At 42.4% G+C, this 17,762-nt stretch overlaps 1 protein-coding gene across 2 annotated transcripts; it reads left to right on the top strand.

Moving 5' to 3' along the window:
• Positions 1-2,600: 2,600 nt before the first annotated feature.
• zgc:158398 (uncharacterized protein LOC568894 homolog) lies at positions 2,601-15,115 on the top strand. Of its 2 annotated transcripts, none has more exons than XM_038972661.1 (7): positions 2,601-3,055; positions 3,176-3,338; positions 5,374-5,638; positions 5,799-5,907; positions 6,071-6,221; positions 13,940-14,080; positions 14,237-15,115. In XM_038972661.1, the coding sequence occupies exons 1-7, from the start codon at positions 3,036-3,038 to the stop codon at positions 14,255-14,257; spliced, it is 870 nt and encodes a 289-aa protein (XP_038828589.1). In that variant the 5' UTR covers positions 2,601-3,035; the 3' UTR covers positions 14,258-15,115. The 2 variants fall into 2 exon arrangements, with proteins under 2 accessions (XP_038828589.1, XP_038828658.1); XM_038972730.1 differs by having other exon boundaries at positions 13,940-13,975.
• The last annotated feature ends 2,647 nt before the right edge of the window (positions 15,116-17,762 follow it).

Raw genomic sequence — 17,762 nt, forward strand, 5'->3', positions numbered from 1 at the left:
TAAAGGGCAATGAATGAAAGTGCTGCTGGGGATTTAGACCACAGTTATCCATAAAATAACACCATATAAAGATTCTACAGACCGTACTTAATGAGTAATACCAACCCCACTTTTACCTCAGCACATAGAATATTTTTTCTCTATAAACCAATATTAAATTTTTTGGCATGTAGTAGTGTGTTGCATTGCAGTAGGTGGAGTAGAAAGTGCTGCTGGGTATTTACACCTCAGGACCCCAAGAAATAACACAATATATAGATTACAGGCCACAGGAGGCTGCTGAGGGGAGAATGGCTCATAATAAGGGCTGGAATGGCATCAAACACATGGAAACCATGTATTTGATACCATTCCACCTTTCCGCTCCGGTCATTAACACGAGCCCGTTCTCCCCAATCTCCAACCTCCTGTGTTACACACCCAATTGAGTATTCCCAACCCCACCTTTACTTTGGCACATATCCATTCACTGTATTGCATTGCAGTGAATGGAATGGTTGGAGTAGAAAGTTCTGCTGGATATTTAGATCTCAGTCCCCCAAGAAATAACACCATATATAGATTCTCTAGAGACCCTACTGAGTATTGCCTACTCCACTTTTACCTTGGCACATAAAATCGTTTTTTCTATACAGCCTAATGTTGTGAACATACCAATCTAAACATTGTATTTTTTGATAGTGCTCTTAAAAAACAAATAGAAGCATATTTGTAATTATTTACATAAAGTCCTTCATTTGCTTAAGAGCACAATAAAAATTCACATTGATTCAAATGTAATATATTTTTAATATTTATCAACATTGCATCACATATGCTGCTGCTATTATCTGTCACTTTATTCCTAGTTATATGTACACTTCCAGTCAAAAGTTTTAGAACACCTACTCATTCAAGGGTTTTTCTTTATTTGTACTATTTTATACATTGTCGAATAATAGTGAAGACATCAAAACTATGAAATAACACATATGGAATCATGTAGTAATAAAAAAAAGTGTTAAGCAAATCAAAATATATTTTATATTTGAGATTCTTCAAATAGCCACCCTTTGCCTTGATGATAGCTTTGCACACTGTTGGCATTCTCTCAACCAGCTTCATGAGGTAGTCACCTGGAATAAAAAAGCCACTCTAAAATGTGCAGTTTTGTGTACACAACACAATGCCACAGATTTTTTACGTTTTGAGGGAGTGTGCAATTGGCATGCAGACGGCAGGAATGTCCACCAGAGTTATTGCCAGATAATTGAATGTTCATTTCTCTATCATAAGCTGCCTCCAATGTTGTTTTAGAGAATTTGGCAGTACGTCCAACCGGCCTCGCAACCGTAGACCACGTGTAACCACTTTAGCCCAGGACCTCCACATCTGGCTTCACCTGTGGGATCGTCTGAGACCAGCCACCTGGACAGCTGATGAAACTGTGGGTTTGCACAACTGAAGGATTGCTGCACTAACTGTCAGAAACCGTCTCAAGGAAGCTCATCTGCGTGCTAGTCATCCTCACCAGGGCCTTGACCTGACCGCAGTTTGGCACATAACCGACTTCAGTGGGCAAATGCTCACCTTCGATGACCACTGGCACGCTGGAGAAGTGTGCTCCTCACTCCTCACGGATGAATCGCGGTTTCAACTGTACCGGGCAGATGGCAGACAGCATGAATGGCGTCGTGTGGGCAAGTGGTTTGCTGATACCAACGTTGTGAACATAGTGAACAATGAACACAATTGCATTTTATCGTTTGCAATTTGAATGCACAGAGATACCGTGATGAGGTCCTAAGGCCCATTGTCGTGCCATTCATCCCCCGCCATTGCTTCATGTTCAAGCATGATAACGCACGGCCCCATGTTGCAAGGATCTGTACACAATTCCTGGAAGCTGAAAATGTCCCAGTTCTTCCATGGCCTGCATACTCACCAGACATGTCACCCATTGAGCAAGTTTGGGATGCTCTGGATCGACTTGTATGACAGCGTGTTCCAGTTCCCGACAATATCCAGTAAATTTCGCACAGCCATTGAAGAGGAGTGGAACAACATACCACAGGCCACAATCCAACAGCCTGATCAACTCGATGCGAAGGAGATGTGTCACGCTGCATGAGGCAAATGGTGGTCACACCAGATACTGACTGGTTTTCTGATCCACGCACCTACCTTTGTTTAAAGTATCCGTGACCAATAGATGCATATCTGTATTCCCAGTCATCTGAAATCCATAGATTAGGGCCTAATGAATGTATTTCAATTGACTGATTTCCTTACATGAACTAGAATTCAGTAAAATCTTTGAAATTGTTGCAAGTTGCGTTTATATTTTTGTACAGTGTATATATCTATCTGAATTACCTCTTACCCCTGCACGTCGACTTGGTACTGGTACCCCGTGTATATAGCCAAGTCATTGTTATTGCTTTTATGTGTTGTGCTTTTCTATTTCTCCCCCCCCCCCTCTCTGCATTGTTGGGAAGTGCCCGTAAATACACATTTCACTGTTAATCTTAACCTGTTTGTTTACGAAACATGTGAAGAATAAAATGTGCGGGTTTTTATTTTGAAGGATTCTTCATTACCATACAAATTGACGTCATTGTTTGTGCTGCTGGCAGAATACTAGTTTGTCTTTCAAAACAATATGGTCCAAATTCTCAGACATAGGTTAGAAATGTAACGAACTAACTTGCTTTGTTTGTACTAGCTAGTCTTCTCATGTGAACTGCATACTTTAGATGTAGCTAGCTTAGAAAAATCATGATTTAGTTTGCATTAAACAAAAGCTGCTTGCTAGCTGATTAACTTTCTACCGATCCGGTTTAACTATAGTAACGTTAGCGAGTTGTAGATTGTACGGAACTGTATGGCTAGCTAGGCGCTTGGCTTTTGCTATTAAGAAAAGCAACGACAGCTACAAAAGTTGTACTTTGACTGGTAAATTCCGTTGTCTTGACATGGCAAGCAACGCGAGGTAGCATTGCAGAGAACGGCTCGACGTTGGACTAAACCAACGTCACTCCTGTGGATCTGTCTGTATGATGATCCCACAAGCCAGGTAACGTATGTTGTTGCTAAATCGTTTTGTGGCGAATGCAATGCGTTTATGGAATGTTTGCCTGAATCCTGTATTGTCGTCAGTTTTTTTTATATCAGGAATCTGTTGTGTGTGTTACAGGTGTGTGATGGGTTCCTGGCAGCCAGTTGCTAATCTAAGGGACTATGTTTCCCAGCATCCTCCTGGGGTCACCTTCTTCCTCTGTGTGCTGACCCTTGCCCTCACCTTCCTAAGCCTCGGGTCATACACGCACACACACCGCCTGCCCAATCCAGACACGCAGGTACAACATACATTACACACACAGTTTGGGCTTGGTGATATGGCCAAAATATCATATTATTATATTTTTCACATTTGACGGTATTTTATGTTTTTGAATAATAAAAGTGATAAATATTCACGACCCTAGAGTGGTAATACATTAATTATAAGTGTTTTCAATGGGGCATTCACCATTCTGTTTGATTTATACATTTCCTGCACTTTTGTTATCATTTCCACACTGTCAAGTAGTGCTAATAAGCGCTGTATGATAGATATGGGTCAAACATCTAGGCCTAGAGCAGTTTATTGGTGAACTGTTGAAATTATTATTGTAGTTCAACAATTAGAATATAGTGGGCAGCATTTTGAATACATTGCTGTTTGAAATGACAACAAAGGAATAAGCCGGGGAGTTATTATTTTGACAGGGTCGGAACCAAATTGATTGTCAGTGTTTTCTAGGGGACCATATACGATGTTATAGTACATGTGTATTCTCCATAGAGAATGATAGAGGCATCTAGTGGCCAACAGGCTATTTTAGCATGGGCAGCGCCGTTGAGGGCTTCCACCATTTTAAAGTAGTCAACTGGATGGGAATTCCTATGGGTTGTAGCCTCAATGGTGCTGCCCATGCTGTCACAGACTAATGGTACAGATATAAAGGACTCATCTGTATCTATCTCTATGGTATTCACTTCATGTAGTTAGCTAATATATTCATGCTTTGCCTATTCCTCGCTGATTTAGAAGATACCGTTGCACAAACAACATATTGATCTAGGCCTACCCCAGCACTGGTATCAGGCTGTATATTAGCAAGCTATGTTTGCTCTGACTGATTACATTTAGCCATAGAAAATGATAGAGGCCTCTAGTGGCGAAAAGGCCATATTAGCATGGGCTGCACCATTGAGGGCTTCCACCATTTTAATGTAGTCAACTGGGTGGGACCTCCGACTTCATGTCCAACCGGGTCGTCAGGAGGGATCAGCCAATCGTGAAGAAGAAAATTGACTACTTCAAAATGGAGATTTCTTCAATGGCACTGTCACAGATACAATGATGAGTCCTCTCTCTTTGCATTTAGCTAGCGATTAACATTAGTGGCTAACATGATTTGTCTTAGCCACAACTTGCTAAGAAAAGAAAGCTGTTTGTAGACATTAAGATACACAAACAAATAGTGTAATTATAGAAAGCAGCATCATTGTCACCCAACATCTTGTTGCGTCTGACCATGCAGACTGCAAAGTGAACGGCAAGTGAAGTGCTCGTGACTCCATGGTCGAGCAACAACTGCTCTCCTTGAGTGACAGTGGGCAGGGCTTGGTGTGGGAAGCGAGAGAGACAACTTGCAAGTAGCAAACGGAGTAAACTATAAAAACACACATTACACGCGCCAGAGTTGCGTATCACATTTAACAAACTAAACATTGAAATGCTGTTTTAAAAGGTAAAGTAAAAACCCAAACTGGTCCATGCATCAATACCGGTCTATAGTAAAATACTATGGTATACTGCCCAGCCCTACACATTACACACAATGCCTGCCCAAGTGCCCAACTCTTAACACTACAGTTATGCCACACTCACCGCTTGCCCAACCTTGACAAACCACAGATACAACACACACACCAATAGGCGAAGAACAAAATTCATGGTAACTTATACCATTATGCCGGAGGTTGGGGAACTGCCCCTTTACCTTGTTGTTCCTATACTTTAGTCCATACAGTAGAGCAGGCCTGGGCAATTCCAGTCCTCGGGGGCCTGATAGGTGTCACTATTTTCCCCCATCCCTAGCAAACACAGCTGATTTAAAGGAATTGCATTCTAAACTGAAGATCATGATTAGTTGATTATTGTAGTAATCTGGGTGTTAGCTGGGGCAAAAGTGTGACACTGCTAGGTGTTGCAGAGCACAGCTTTTGGATTTTGGCTCTGCTCAATGCATCTTGGGCATGCAGGCCAAAAAAATCCCTTCAGGGCTAGATGAGTGCAGACCACTAGATGTACAGAGAAATGGAAATACATATTTTCTTTCAAAGGACTGGAACCACTTCCTGTCGTCGTTGGCCAACCTCCAGTTGTGTGCGAGAGCCAATGGTACAGCAATGGAGACAGTTTCCTCTCCTCCATTTGCGAAAGAGGAGGTATGTGGAACAGTATTGCTGAACTCCACCCAGAGCCCACCATCCATCACACAGTTGTCCCTTTGGGTGCCACTGGCTGTGATGGACAGCTCAGACATCCAATCCCTGAGCGACCTCTGCCTCCATGGAACGTTATTGGCCAGTCAGCTGGGACTCACAGGTCAGTTTTTGTCCTCGATAGGCAAATGGTGCACATTTCATGTTATGCTTAATTGGTTTGATATGATGAAACCATGCTTAATAATACATAAATGAGAATTATGTGCCATGGTGAAATAACTATACAGTAGCAGCAGTTGAAATTGTCTCTGTCTCCTCAGGTAACGAGGCTGTAAACGTGACACTGATGTTCTCCTCTCCAACTGTGGGGGGCAACTCGCACACCTGCCTTATCGTCAGCGCACCTACACACATCCTACCTCCGGCCCTGTGAGTCACACACACATACCTAGTCTTCCATATACTGGTTCATTCACCTGTTGCATACAGCTCTGTACAGAGTGCCTAGATGGCACTTCTGCCTTATCTCCTCTGGAGTGTCTCTGCGTAAAGTCTAGTGTCTTCTGTAACGTGTGTGTGTATGTATGTCCAGGCTGCCACCTGTGTGCCCTGCCAATGAAGGGACATCCTCTCCTGTCAGAGCGATTGCAATGGAGATAAGCAGCCAGAAGCCCTCAGCGTCACAGTCTTGCTACAGTCTACAGTACACACCTGATCCTACACTCACCGCCATGCTAACGCAGGTACACATACACACGACCCCACACTCACAGCCATGCTAACGCAGGTACACATACACACGACCCCACACTCACAGCCATGCTCTAAAATTTCAGTTGAGTCACAACCTACAACCTACACACCGCCATGCTAACAGGTCAGGGATTCTTGAAAGTCGGGACATCTTTGTCCGACAGGGAAATTTCATTTTAATAGTTGAAAAAATGTATCTCATTTGATCTTAAAATTCCCCTAAATGTATTTTTTTATCATGGAAAGATTCGTTTTTGTAATTTTCCACATATTTTAACAGAGAAATGATCACATGTAGTTTCTTGCAATAGCCACCTCTGACTTGAAGAAATATTTCTCTCAAAACTGTGATTCCTATCAAATTTGTCAGGAGTTATGGTCAACTCCATCAGATTTATCTAAAATCATAAATGAATCCAAAATGAGCAGGGTCAGCTATACCATGAGAACCAATTCATCTCCGGATGTTATTATCATTTATTTTTTATTCTTTTTTTCCACCTTTTTCTCCCCAATTTTGTGGTATCCAATTGGTAGTTAGTCTTGTCCCATCGCTGCAACTCCCGTACGGACTCAGGAGAGGCAAAGGTCGAGAACCGTGCGTCCTCCAAAACACAACTCAGCCAAGCTGCACTGCTTCTTGACACAATACCCGCTTAACCCGGAAGCCAGCCGCACCAATGTCTCGGAGAAAACACTGTACACCTGGTGAACGTGTTAGCGTGCAATGCAAACGGCCCGCCACAGGAGTCGCTAGATCGCGATGGGACAAGGACATCCCTGCCGGCCAAACCCTCCCCTAACCCGGATGACGCTGGACCAATTGTGCGCCGCCCCATGGGTTTCCCGGCCGCGGCCGGCTGCGACATAGCCTGGACTCGAACCAGGATCTCCAGTGGCACAGCTAGCACTGCGAGGCAGTGCCTTAGATCACTGCACCACTCGGGAGGCCCTTTCATCTCCTGATTAACTGTAGTGCAACAAGACCACCCATGGGCTGAAAAGTTCTGTACTTTTGATAGATTTGCACAGCTATTTTCAGGTCTCTCCAGAGATGTTTGATCGGGTTTAAATCCGGGCTCTGCCTGGGCCACTCAAGGACATTGAGACTTGTCCAAAAGCCACTCCTGCGTTGTCTTGGCTGTGTGCTTAGGGTCGTTGTCCTGTTGGAAGGTGAACCTTTGCCCCAGTCTGAGGTCCTGAGCGCTCTGGAGCAGATTTTGATCATGGATCTCTCTGTACTTTGCTCTGTTCATCTTTCTCTCGATCCTGACTAGTTTCTCAGGTCCTGCCGCTGAAAAACATCCCCACAACATGATGCTGCCACCACCATGCATCACCATAGGGATGGTGCCAGGTTTCCTCCAGACGTGACACTTGGGAATCTTGCTTCTCATGGCCTGTGAGTCTTTAGGTGCCTTTTGGCAAACTCCAAGCGGGCTGTTGTGCATTTTACTGAGAAGTGGCTTCTGTCTGGCCACTCTACCATAAAGGCCTGATTAGTGGAGTGCTACAGAGATGGAAGTTTCTCCCATCTCCACAGAGGAACTCTAGAGCTCCGTTAGAGTGACCATCGGGTTCTTGGTTACCTCCCTGACCAAGGCCCTTCTCCTCCGATTGCTCAGTTTGGCCGGGCGGCCAGCTCTAGGAAGAGCCTCGGTGGTTCCCAAACTTCTTCCATTTAAGAATGATGGAGGCACTGTGTTCTTGGTGACCTTCAATACTGCAGACATTTTTTGGTACCCTTCCCCAGATCTGTGCCTCGACACAATCCTGTCTCGGAGCTCTACGGACTATTCCTTCAACCTCATGGCTTGGTTTTTGCTCTGACATGCACTGTCAACTGTGGGAGCTTATATAGACAGGTGTGTGCCTTTCCAAATCATGTCCATTCACTTTAATTTACCACAGGTGGACTCCAATCAAGTTGTAGAAACATCTAAAGGATGATCAATGGAAACAGGATGCATCTGAGCTCAATTTCAAGTCTCATAGCAAAGGGTCTGAATACTTATATAAATAAGGTATCTGTTTTGAATTTTTAATACATTTGCTAAAATGTCTAAACTGTTTTTGCTTCGTCATTATGGGATATTGTGTGTAGATTGAGGGAAACGTTTTATTTAATCCATTTTAGAATAAGTCTGAACTTTATTTGAATTAGGGTTCAGAGTCAAAGCAACTTAGGAAAAACTAAATTGCTACTTTGAATATCACTTGAATAATGAATTAAATAAGCAATTTTGTCAGATTTATCTAACGTCAACTGGGCCTGAAAGACCTGATAGAATAGTCATATTTTGTTGGGAATTGTCAAATTTAATAATTTTCCATATTTTACTAATGTTTGTAGGTAACTTTAAGACAAGAATATCTGTATTGAGTTTCTGTTGTCAACTCTGTCAGTGGCTTGTGAACTCCGTCACTGATTGCTAACCCCCTTAAGAGGTTAAGATATTCTTCATTGTCCTGCAATATGCTTAAACTATTGAAGTGCTTGCTGTGCTTGACATTGTTTGCTTTATAAATCTTGTTTTATCAAATCAAATTTATTTATATAGCCCTTCGTACATCAACTGATATCTCAAAGTGCTGTACAGAAACCCAGCCTAAAACCCCTAACAGCAAGCACTGCAGGTGTAGAAGCACGGTGGCTAGGAAAAACTCCCTAGAAAGGCCAAAACCTAGGAAGAAACCTAGAGAGGAACCAGGCTATGAGGGGTGGCCAGTCCTCTTCTGGCTGTGCCGGGTGGAGATTATAACAGAACATGGCCAAGATGTTCAAATGTTCATAAATGACCAGCATGGTCAAATAATAATAATCACAATAGTTGTCCAGGGTGCAGCAAGCCAGCACCTCAGGAGTAAATGTCAGTTGGCTTTTCATAGCCGATCATTAAGAGTATCTCTACCGCTCCTGCGGTCTCTAGAGAGTTGAAAACAGCAGGTCTGGGACAGGTAGCACGTCCGGTGAACAGGTCAGGGTTCCATAGCCGCAGGCAGAACAGTTGAAACTGGAGCAGCAACACAGCCAGGTGGACTGGGGACAGCAAGGAGTCATCATGTTTTATGTTCTGAATCTAGAAAAACATGCCAAAATGCTAACGAAATTAGCCCTGGAGCATTATGCAATGATATAAAACAAAACAACGTTTGGAGATATGTATTATATATTGAACAAAAATATAAACCCAACATGCAACAATTTGGAAGATTTTCCTGAGTTACAGTTCATACGGTGGCAAGAAAAAGTATGTAAACCCTTTGGAAATACCTGGATTTCTGCATAAATTGGTCATCAAATTTGATCTGATCTTCGTCTAGGTCACAACAATAGACAAACACAGTCTGCTTAAACTAATAACACAAACAATTATACTTTTTCATGTCTTTATTGAACACACTGTGTAAACAGTCACAGTGCAGGGTGGAAAAAGTATGTGAACCCTTGGATTTAATAACTGGTTGACCCTCCTTTGGCAGCAATAACCTTAACCAAACGTTTTCTGTAGTTGCGGATCAGACCTGCACAACGGTCAGGAGGAATTTTCTACCATTCCTCTTTATAAAACTGTTTCAGTTCAGCAATGTTCTTGAGATGTCTGGTGTGAACTGCTCTCTTGAGGTCATGCCACAGCATCTCAATCGGGCTGAGGTCAGGACTCTGACTGGGCCACTCCAGAAGGCGTATTTTCTTCTGTTGAAGCCATTCTGTTGTTGATTTACTTCTGTGTTTTGGGTCGTTATCCTGTTGCATCACCCAACTTCTGTTGAGCTTCAATTGGCAGACAGATAGCCTAACATTCTCCTGCAAAATGTCTAAATAAACTTGGGAATATTTCCGTCGACGATAGCAAGCTGTCTAGGCCCTGAGGCAGCCCCAAACCATGATGCTCCCTCCATCATACTTTACAGTTGGGATGAGGTTTTGATGTTGGTGTGCTGGGCCTTTTTTTCTCTCCACACATAGTGTTGTGTGTTCCTTCCAAACAACTCAACTGTAGTTTCAGCTGTCCACAGAATATTTTGCCAGTAGCACTGTGGAACATCCAGGTGCTCTTTTGCGAACTTCAGATGTGCAGCCATGGTTTTTTTGGACAGCAGTAGCTTCTTCTGTGGCGTCCTCCCATGAACACCATTCTTGTTTAGTGTCTTGCATATCGTAGACTCGTCAGAGATGTTAGCATGTTCCAGAGATTTCTGTAAACTGACACTCTAGGATTCTTCTTAACCTTATTGAGCATTCTGCGCTGTGCTCTTGCAGTCATCTTTGCAGGACGGCCACTCCTAGGGAGAGTAGCAACAGTGCTGAACTTTCTCCATTTAGAGACAATTTGTCTTACCGTAGACGGATAAACATCAAGGCTTTTAGAGATACTTTTACAACAATTTCCAGCTTTATGCAAGTAAACAATTCTTATTCTTAGGTCTTCTGATATCTCTTTTGTTCGAGGAATGGTTAACATCAGCTGCGTACCCCCTCTAGCACTAGGGTCAGCGCACTCTCAAATGTTGTTTTTTGCCATCATTGTAAACCTGCCACACACACTATACGATACATTTATTAAACATAAGAATGAGTGTGAGTTTTTGTCACAACCCAGCTCGTGGAAAGTGACAAAGAGCTCTTATAGGACCAGGGCACAAATAATAATAGAATAATAAACAATAATTTTGCTCTTTATTTAACCATCGTACATATTAAACCTTATTTGTTAATCGAAAATTGTGAATAACTCACCACAGGTTAATGAGAAGGGTGTGCTTGATAGGATGCACATAACTCTGCAATGTTGGGTTGTATTGGAGAGTCTGTCTTAAATAATTTTCCACACAGTCTGTGCCTGTATTTAGTTTTCATGCTAATGAGAGCCGAGAATCCACTCTCACATAGGTACGTGGTTGCAAAGGGCATCAATGTCTTAACAGCGTGATTTGCCAAGGCAGGATACTCTGAGCGCAGCCCAATCCAGAAATCTGGCAGTGGCTTCTGATTTAAATAAAATTTTCACAGAACTGCTTGTTGCAATTTCGATGAGGCTCTCTTCTTCAGATATCGGTAAGTAGACTGGAGGCAGGGCATGAAAGGGATAACAAATCCAGTTGTTTGTGTCATCCGTTTCAGGAAAGTACCTGCGTAATTGCGCACCCAACTCACTCAGGTGCTTCGCTGTATCACATTTGACGTTGTCCGTAAGCATGAGTTCATTTGCATACAAAAAATCATAATGATGGAAAGACCTGTGTGTTGTCCTTGTTAATGCAGACAGAGAAGAGCTCCAACTTCTTAATCATAGCCTCAATTTTGTCCCGCACATTGAATATAGTTGCGGAGAGTCCCTGTAATCCTAGATTCAGATCATTCAGGTGAGAAAAAACATCACCCAGATAGGCCAGTTGTGTGAGAAACTCGTTATCATTCAATCGGTCAGACAAGTGGAAATTATGGTCAGTAAAGAGAACTTTAAGCTCGTCTCTCAATGAAAAAAAAGTGTCAATACTTTGCCCTTTGATAACCGGCGCACTTCTGTCGTAAAAGCGTTACATGGTCGCTGCCCATATTGCATAGTGCAGAAAATACACGAGAGTTCAGTGGCCTTGCTTTAACAAAGCTAGCCATTTTCACTGTCCAAAATGTCTTTCAAGCTGTCAGGCATTCCTTTGGCAGCCAAGAGCCTCCGTCGGGAGCAATTGCTTGCACGGGCATTACCTCCACTATGTCTCCCTGTCATGGCTTTTGCACCATCAGTACAGATACCAACATGAGCAGCAGCTACGTTTGGCTACATACGGACCGTTAGTGGAATTCCCGCTATAGAGTAACGGTTAATGTGATTGGACGTTAATTATTTGACTAGGCTACCTGTATTTGACATTGTTGTTATTTCGCTGAACACTAGATGGTTTAATTTTATTATTGGCAGTGAAACAAGGCTACTCAGGCGAGGAAAAAAACCTCACCCAAATGTATTGCCCAGTTGGAAAATATATGGGGAAGAGAAAATAAATGTAAATCACATTTTTATTTGGCGTACCCCCGACGGCATTGCACGTACCCCAGTTTGAGAATGCCTGGCCTAGGGGTTCACATACTTTTTCCAACCTACACTGTGAATGTTTAAATAATGTATTCAATATAGACAAGAAAAATACAATAATTAGTTTAAACACACTGTTTGTCTTTTGTTGACTTAGATGAAGATCAGATCAAATGTGATGACCAATTTATGCAGAAGTCCAGGTAATTCCCAAGGGTTCACATACTTTTTCTTGCCACTGTATAAGAAAATCAGTCAATTGAAATAAATAAATTAGGCCCTAATTTATGGATTTCACATGACTGGGTAGGGGTGCAGCAATGGGCCTGGGAGGGCATATGGTGCATTCGGAAAGTATTCAGACCCCTGGACTTTTTCCACATTTTGTCACGTTACAGCCTTATTGTAAAATGTATTTAATAGTTTTTTCCCCCTCGATATACACACACAATACCCCATAATGACAAACCAAAAAACAGGTTTTTAGAAATGTTTGCAAATGTATAAAAATAAAAAAACTACCTTATTTACAGAAGTATTCAGAGCTGAAATTGAGCTCAGGTGCATCCTGTTTCCAATGATTATCCTTGATGTTTCTACAACTTGATTGGAGTCCACCTGTGGTAAATTCAATTGATTGGACATGATTTGGAAAGGCATACACCTGTCTATATAAGGTCCCACAGTTGACAGTGCATGTCAGAGAAAAAACTAACCCATGAGGTCGAAGGAATTGTCAACAAAATGTCTGCAGCATTGAAGGTCCCCAAGAACACAGTGGCCTCCATCATTCTTACATGGAAGAAGTTAGGAATCATTAAGACTCTTCCTAGAGCTGGCCGCCCGGCCAAACTGAGCAATCGGGGAAGATGGGCCTTGGTCAGGGAGGTGACCGAGAACCCAATGGTCACTCCGACAGAGCTCCAGAATTCCTCTGTGGAGATGGGAGAACCGTCCAGAAGGACAACCATCTCTGCAGCACTCTACCAATCAGGCCTTTATGGTGGAGTGGCCTGACGGAAGCCACTCCTCAGTTAAAGACATGACAGCCCGCTTGGAGTTTGCCAAAAGACACCTAAAGGACTCTCACACCATGAAAAACAACATTCTCTGGCCTGATGAAACCAAGATTGAACTCTATGGCCTGAATGCCAAGAGTCACGTCTGTAGGAAACCTGGTACCATCCCTACGGTGAAGCATGGTGGTAACAGCATCGCGCTGTGGCAGTGTTTTTCAGCGGCAGGGACTGGAAGACTAGTCAGGATCGAGGGAAAGTACAAAGAGATCATTGATGAAAACCAACAAGTGTTCGGTGTATATTTGAATAATCTGTTAGAATGAAACAATCAACGACTTTAAAACACGTGTTTCACAATTAAATAACAAATTGCCTTTTATGGTGGCTGATGGAGTTGATAAATCCAGTTAGGTGCATTTTATGGAAGAAAAACAAATGTAATTGGGTTGTTCCTTTACATGGTGTGATAGCTGATACTTTGTTGTATAAAAATGTATATTTCAAATGTTAATATTAAGAAAAATATTTGTGAAAAAAAAGTTGATGGTTCCGTCTTTCAATACTCCCTGAGATACAAACACATGCTGTCAAAGGTACACACACACACACTGCCCTAGGTCAGTGCCTCTAAACTTGTGTGTAACTCTGCAGAAGGAGCTGGGTCTGGCGAGTAGGCATCTGATCCAGGTGAGTGTGTGTCTGCTGGGGGTGTGTGTGCTGCTCTGCTTCTCCGCCAGTCTCACACACTCACACGTACGGCGTTACCACAGCAACGGCCTGGAACTGCAAAGGGTTAGGTTTCTGATCTTTCTGATTTAATAATAATAATAATATAACTAATATACAGTTAGTGGGTTGAAGTATTTACAGCTCTGCAATCTAAGTGACATGTTGTTTATGTGAGTGTTATTTAACTCAAGACGTTATCACTGCTTCCCCCTGTGACAGGAGCCACTGATTGACTCCTGAACCAGTCTCCACCACACCATGCAGCTAGTACCCAGTAGAGAAGGAAGAAAGAAGGAGGATGGTTCGAATAAAGGACTCTTTCTGAGAGTCTGCTGCTTCTGCTGTTGGGATCAGAGTTTGATGGAGCATCTCATTTCAAACTGCTTAGCTGCTGTTGTTGATCTCAACCCATGCTCTGTCCACAAACATTGTCCTCTGGTAGACTTTTGATGTTCTACTCTGTCATGTTATGACTGCAGGGTGAATGGGCACGTTATTAAATATTTACATTTTATTTAAACATGTTGCCACATCCTAAGGTGGTTTTATTCTGCTCAGGCCTCTTGGCACTTTCATCCATCTGAGCCGCCTGCAGCTGTTCATCCCAGTCCAGCTCCTCTCTCTGGAGCGTCCTCCCCACCACTGTCAAGAAAAGTTGGAGTCACTGCCCATCTTCTGCAGCAGGCTGAAAAACCATCTCTTCATACTGCACCTTGATTCCAGTACTGTCTTCCCCATCTTATCACTTCTCCTACAAAGTTCACTTGTGTTGAATCTTGCACAGTTTATTAGTTTAATGAATTACAGCACTTTTTGTACATAGTCCCCCCCCCATTTTAGGGGACTTGTGTACTAAAATAGTCAAATTCACTTGTGTACTAAAATAGTCAAGTTTAGTATTTGTTCCCAAATTCCTAGCATGCAATGATTACATCAAGCTTGTTATTTCATGTCCAATAGAAAAGAATGGTAAATCACGTATTGTCATTTGAGTCACTTATTGTAAATAAGAATGGAATACGTTTTCCTAAACATTTCTACATTAATGTGGATGCTACCATGATTATGGATAGTCTTGAATGAATCGTGAATATCATACACCCCCCCACAAAAAATGCTAACCTCCCTTGTTATTGTAATGGTGAGAGGTTAGCATGTCTTGGGGGTATATTTTGTGCGCAAAATAATCTGAAACGCAACAAAAACCGCAAATGCATCCAACAGGTTTCTAGAGTCACAAGCTTGATATAATCATTGCGTGCTAGGAATATGGGACCAAATACTACACTTTTGACTACTTTAATACACATATACATTAAGTGAATTTGACCCAATACTTTTGGTCCCCTAAAATGGGACTATGCACAAAAAGTGCTGTAATTTCCAAACGGTTCACCTGATATGGATGAGAATACCCTCAAATTAAAGCTGACAGTCTGCACTTTAACCTCATAGTCATTGTATCATTTCAATTCCAAACTGCTTGAGTACAGAGCCAAAACAAATAATTCACTGTCCCAATACTTTTGGAGCTCACTGTAGATGCAGATCACAAAATGGTTGGTTTATGTCAATGGAAGACTAGAAGATGTAGGATTCCATCATAGAGACACCATGACCTTAATGGGTCTGTAGTACTGGACTGAGACCCTGCCAACCTGATCATATTGTTGACCATGTGGCTATTGATCCATGGATGGGATCCCAGCAGCAGAGGTGAACCATTACTTTCACCTTCATCACTGTCCAGGCCTCAGACATGACAGGGGATCCTTCCCAAATGGAACCCTATTCCTTAGGAGACACAGGGCTCTCTCTGGATAACCTGTCTCCTTACATTAGAGTCCCTCCATCACCTGTCTCCTGACATTAGGGCCCCTCCATCACCTGTCTCCTTACATTAGAGCCCCTCCACCAGTCTCCTGACATTAGGGCCCCTCCATCACCTGTCTCCTTACATTAGGGCCCCTCCATCACCAGTCTCCTGACATTAGGGCCCCTCCATCACCTGTCTCCTGACATTAGGGCCCCTCCATCACCTGTCACCTGACATTAGGGCCCCTCCATCACCAGTCTCTTTACATTAGGGCCCCTCCATCACCAGTCTCCTTACATTAGGGCCCCACCATCACCAGTCCCCTTACATTAGGGCCCCTCCATCAAGTGCTTCAGACCTGACACTGGACGGGGTTAGGCTTAGACCTGGGCTCAAATAATTTTTGTCATTTCAAATACTGAAATACTGTATGTGGCCTTTACTGCCCGATTAAATGGAACCAATAGAATAGATGCACTGGGCACAGATGTCAATTCAACATCTAGTCCATGTTGGTTCAACATCATTTCATTGAAATGACGTGGAAACAATGTTGATTCAACCACTCCAGACAGACTAGATCAAAAAGCTCTTCAAGGGTAGTCACATAGGGGCTGATTCAGACTTAGGGAAGGAATGCCTTTTACACATTTTGATTTATGCACTTCAGTATTTGGTACTCAGACTTACCTCATGCACGGTTTTTGGTTGTAGCTCTCTTGCGTGCACTGAATAAATATAATTAAATCCCAGAAAACACACCCACTGGGTGGCCAATCAACTTGATCAGTTAAATATATAATTCTGTTAATTTATCTAAAGCAGTCCCTTTAATTTGTACCTGTTTAATTTCAATTTGATTAGCACAACAGAATAACCTATGGAGAATGCTTTCAGAATGGAGATCAATGAAAGATAGCCATTCAAATGTATGGATATTTATCTCCTTTTCAGAACCCATGCTTAGATTTTAAAACACTGATATTTTACAATGTATGTTTAGGGAAGTTTTCATCAGACCTGAGCTACTTCATGGAAAATAGGGTTTGGGGGGCCTTTACACATTGACAGTCAATACTAGTGGATAATATTTAACATAACAGAAATAGTAGGAAACAGAGAAAGTCGGGGCATATAATTAAAACATTTGAAAGTGCCCAAAGGTTAAATTTGGTGTGACTGTCATTGTGCAATGCTTTACATCGTCATCACTCGCTCTAGGCTGCAGTACCCATTTGGTTACGTCTCCAAGTTTAATCACTGCAAGGTAAAAGGCCATACAATAAATAAAAAAATGCACAAGGGCACAGCATTTTATTCTTCACTGTGGGAAAGGGGTGGAAATACTTGTCATGTTGATATGCTTTTTGCATATTAAACATTCTAGTTCTGAATGCTGAGAATGCGTCATGCGTGATTGAGTTGTTTCCCGCTATTCGTTGATTACGGTAGCGCATCCCCATATCTAATTGATCACCTTAATAAACTAAACTTTTTTTGCATACTCAAACGGCCTACTATTTAGGGCGCAAGTATGGGTATTTGGACATGGCCAGTATGTTTTCCCACTTGGAACCGACAGGTTCGCTTGAACTTATTCATGGTTTTCTGGTGTGGGATTTAAGTCAAGGTCAGAATAAGGAATATCTTTTGACAACTCTATTTCTGTCATCTCCACCCCAAACGTATACATGGCTGGCACATGCGTTTCCCCATGCTTAAGTTCAATGTCAGTATACAGTAGGGAGAAAAGTGCATTTTAGTGCGAGTGACTCAGGTCGGAATTTCCCCTTACAATCAAGGAAGGTTGGAATGAAGTGTTGGGGAGTTGACAATTTACATTTTCCAGTAGCTAAACTATCCTAGTAGCCTACTTAAAATAGACAGTTGTGCACAGATATGGGTGCAGTACTCACCTAAATAAAGTAC

The sequence above is a fragment of the Salvelinus namaycush genome, chromosome 1, assembly GCF_016432855.1.
Source record: "Salvelinus namaycush isolate Seneca chromosome 1, SaNama_1.0, whole genome shotgun sequence".
Classification (NCBI taxonomy): domain Eukaryota; kingdom Metazoa; phylum Chordata; class Actinopteri; order Salmoniformes; family Salmonidae; genus Salvelinus; species Salvelinus namaycush.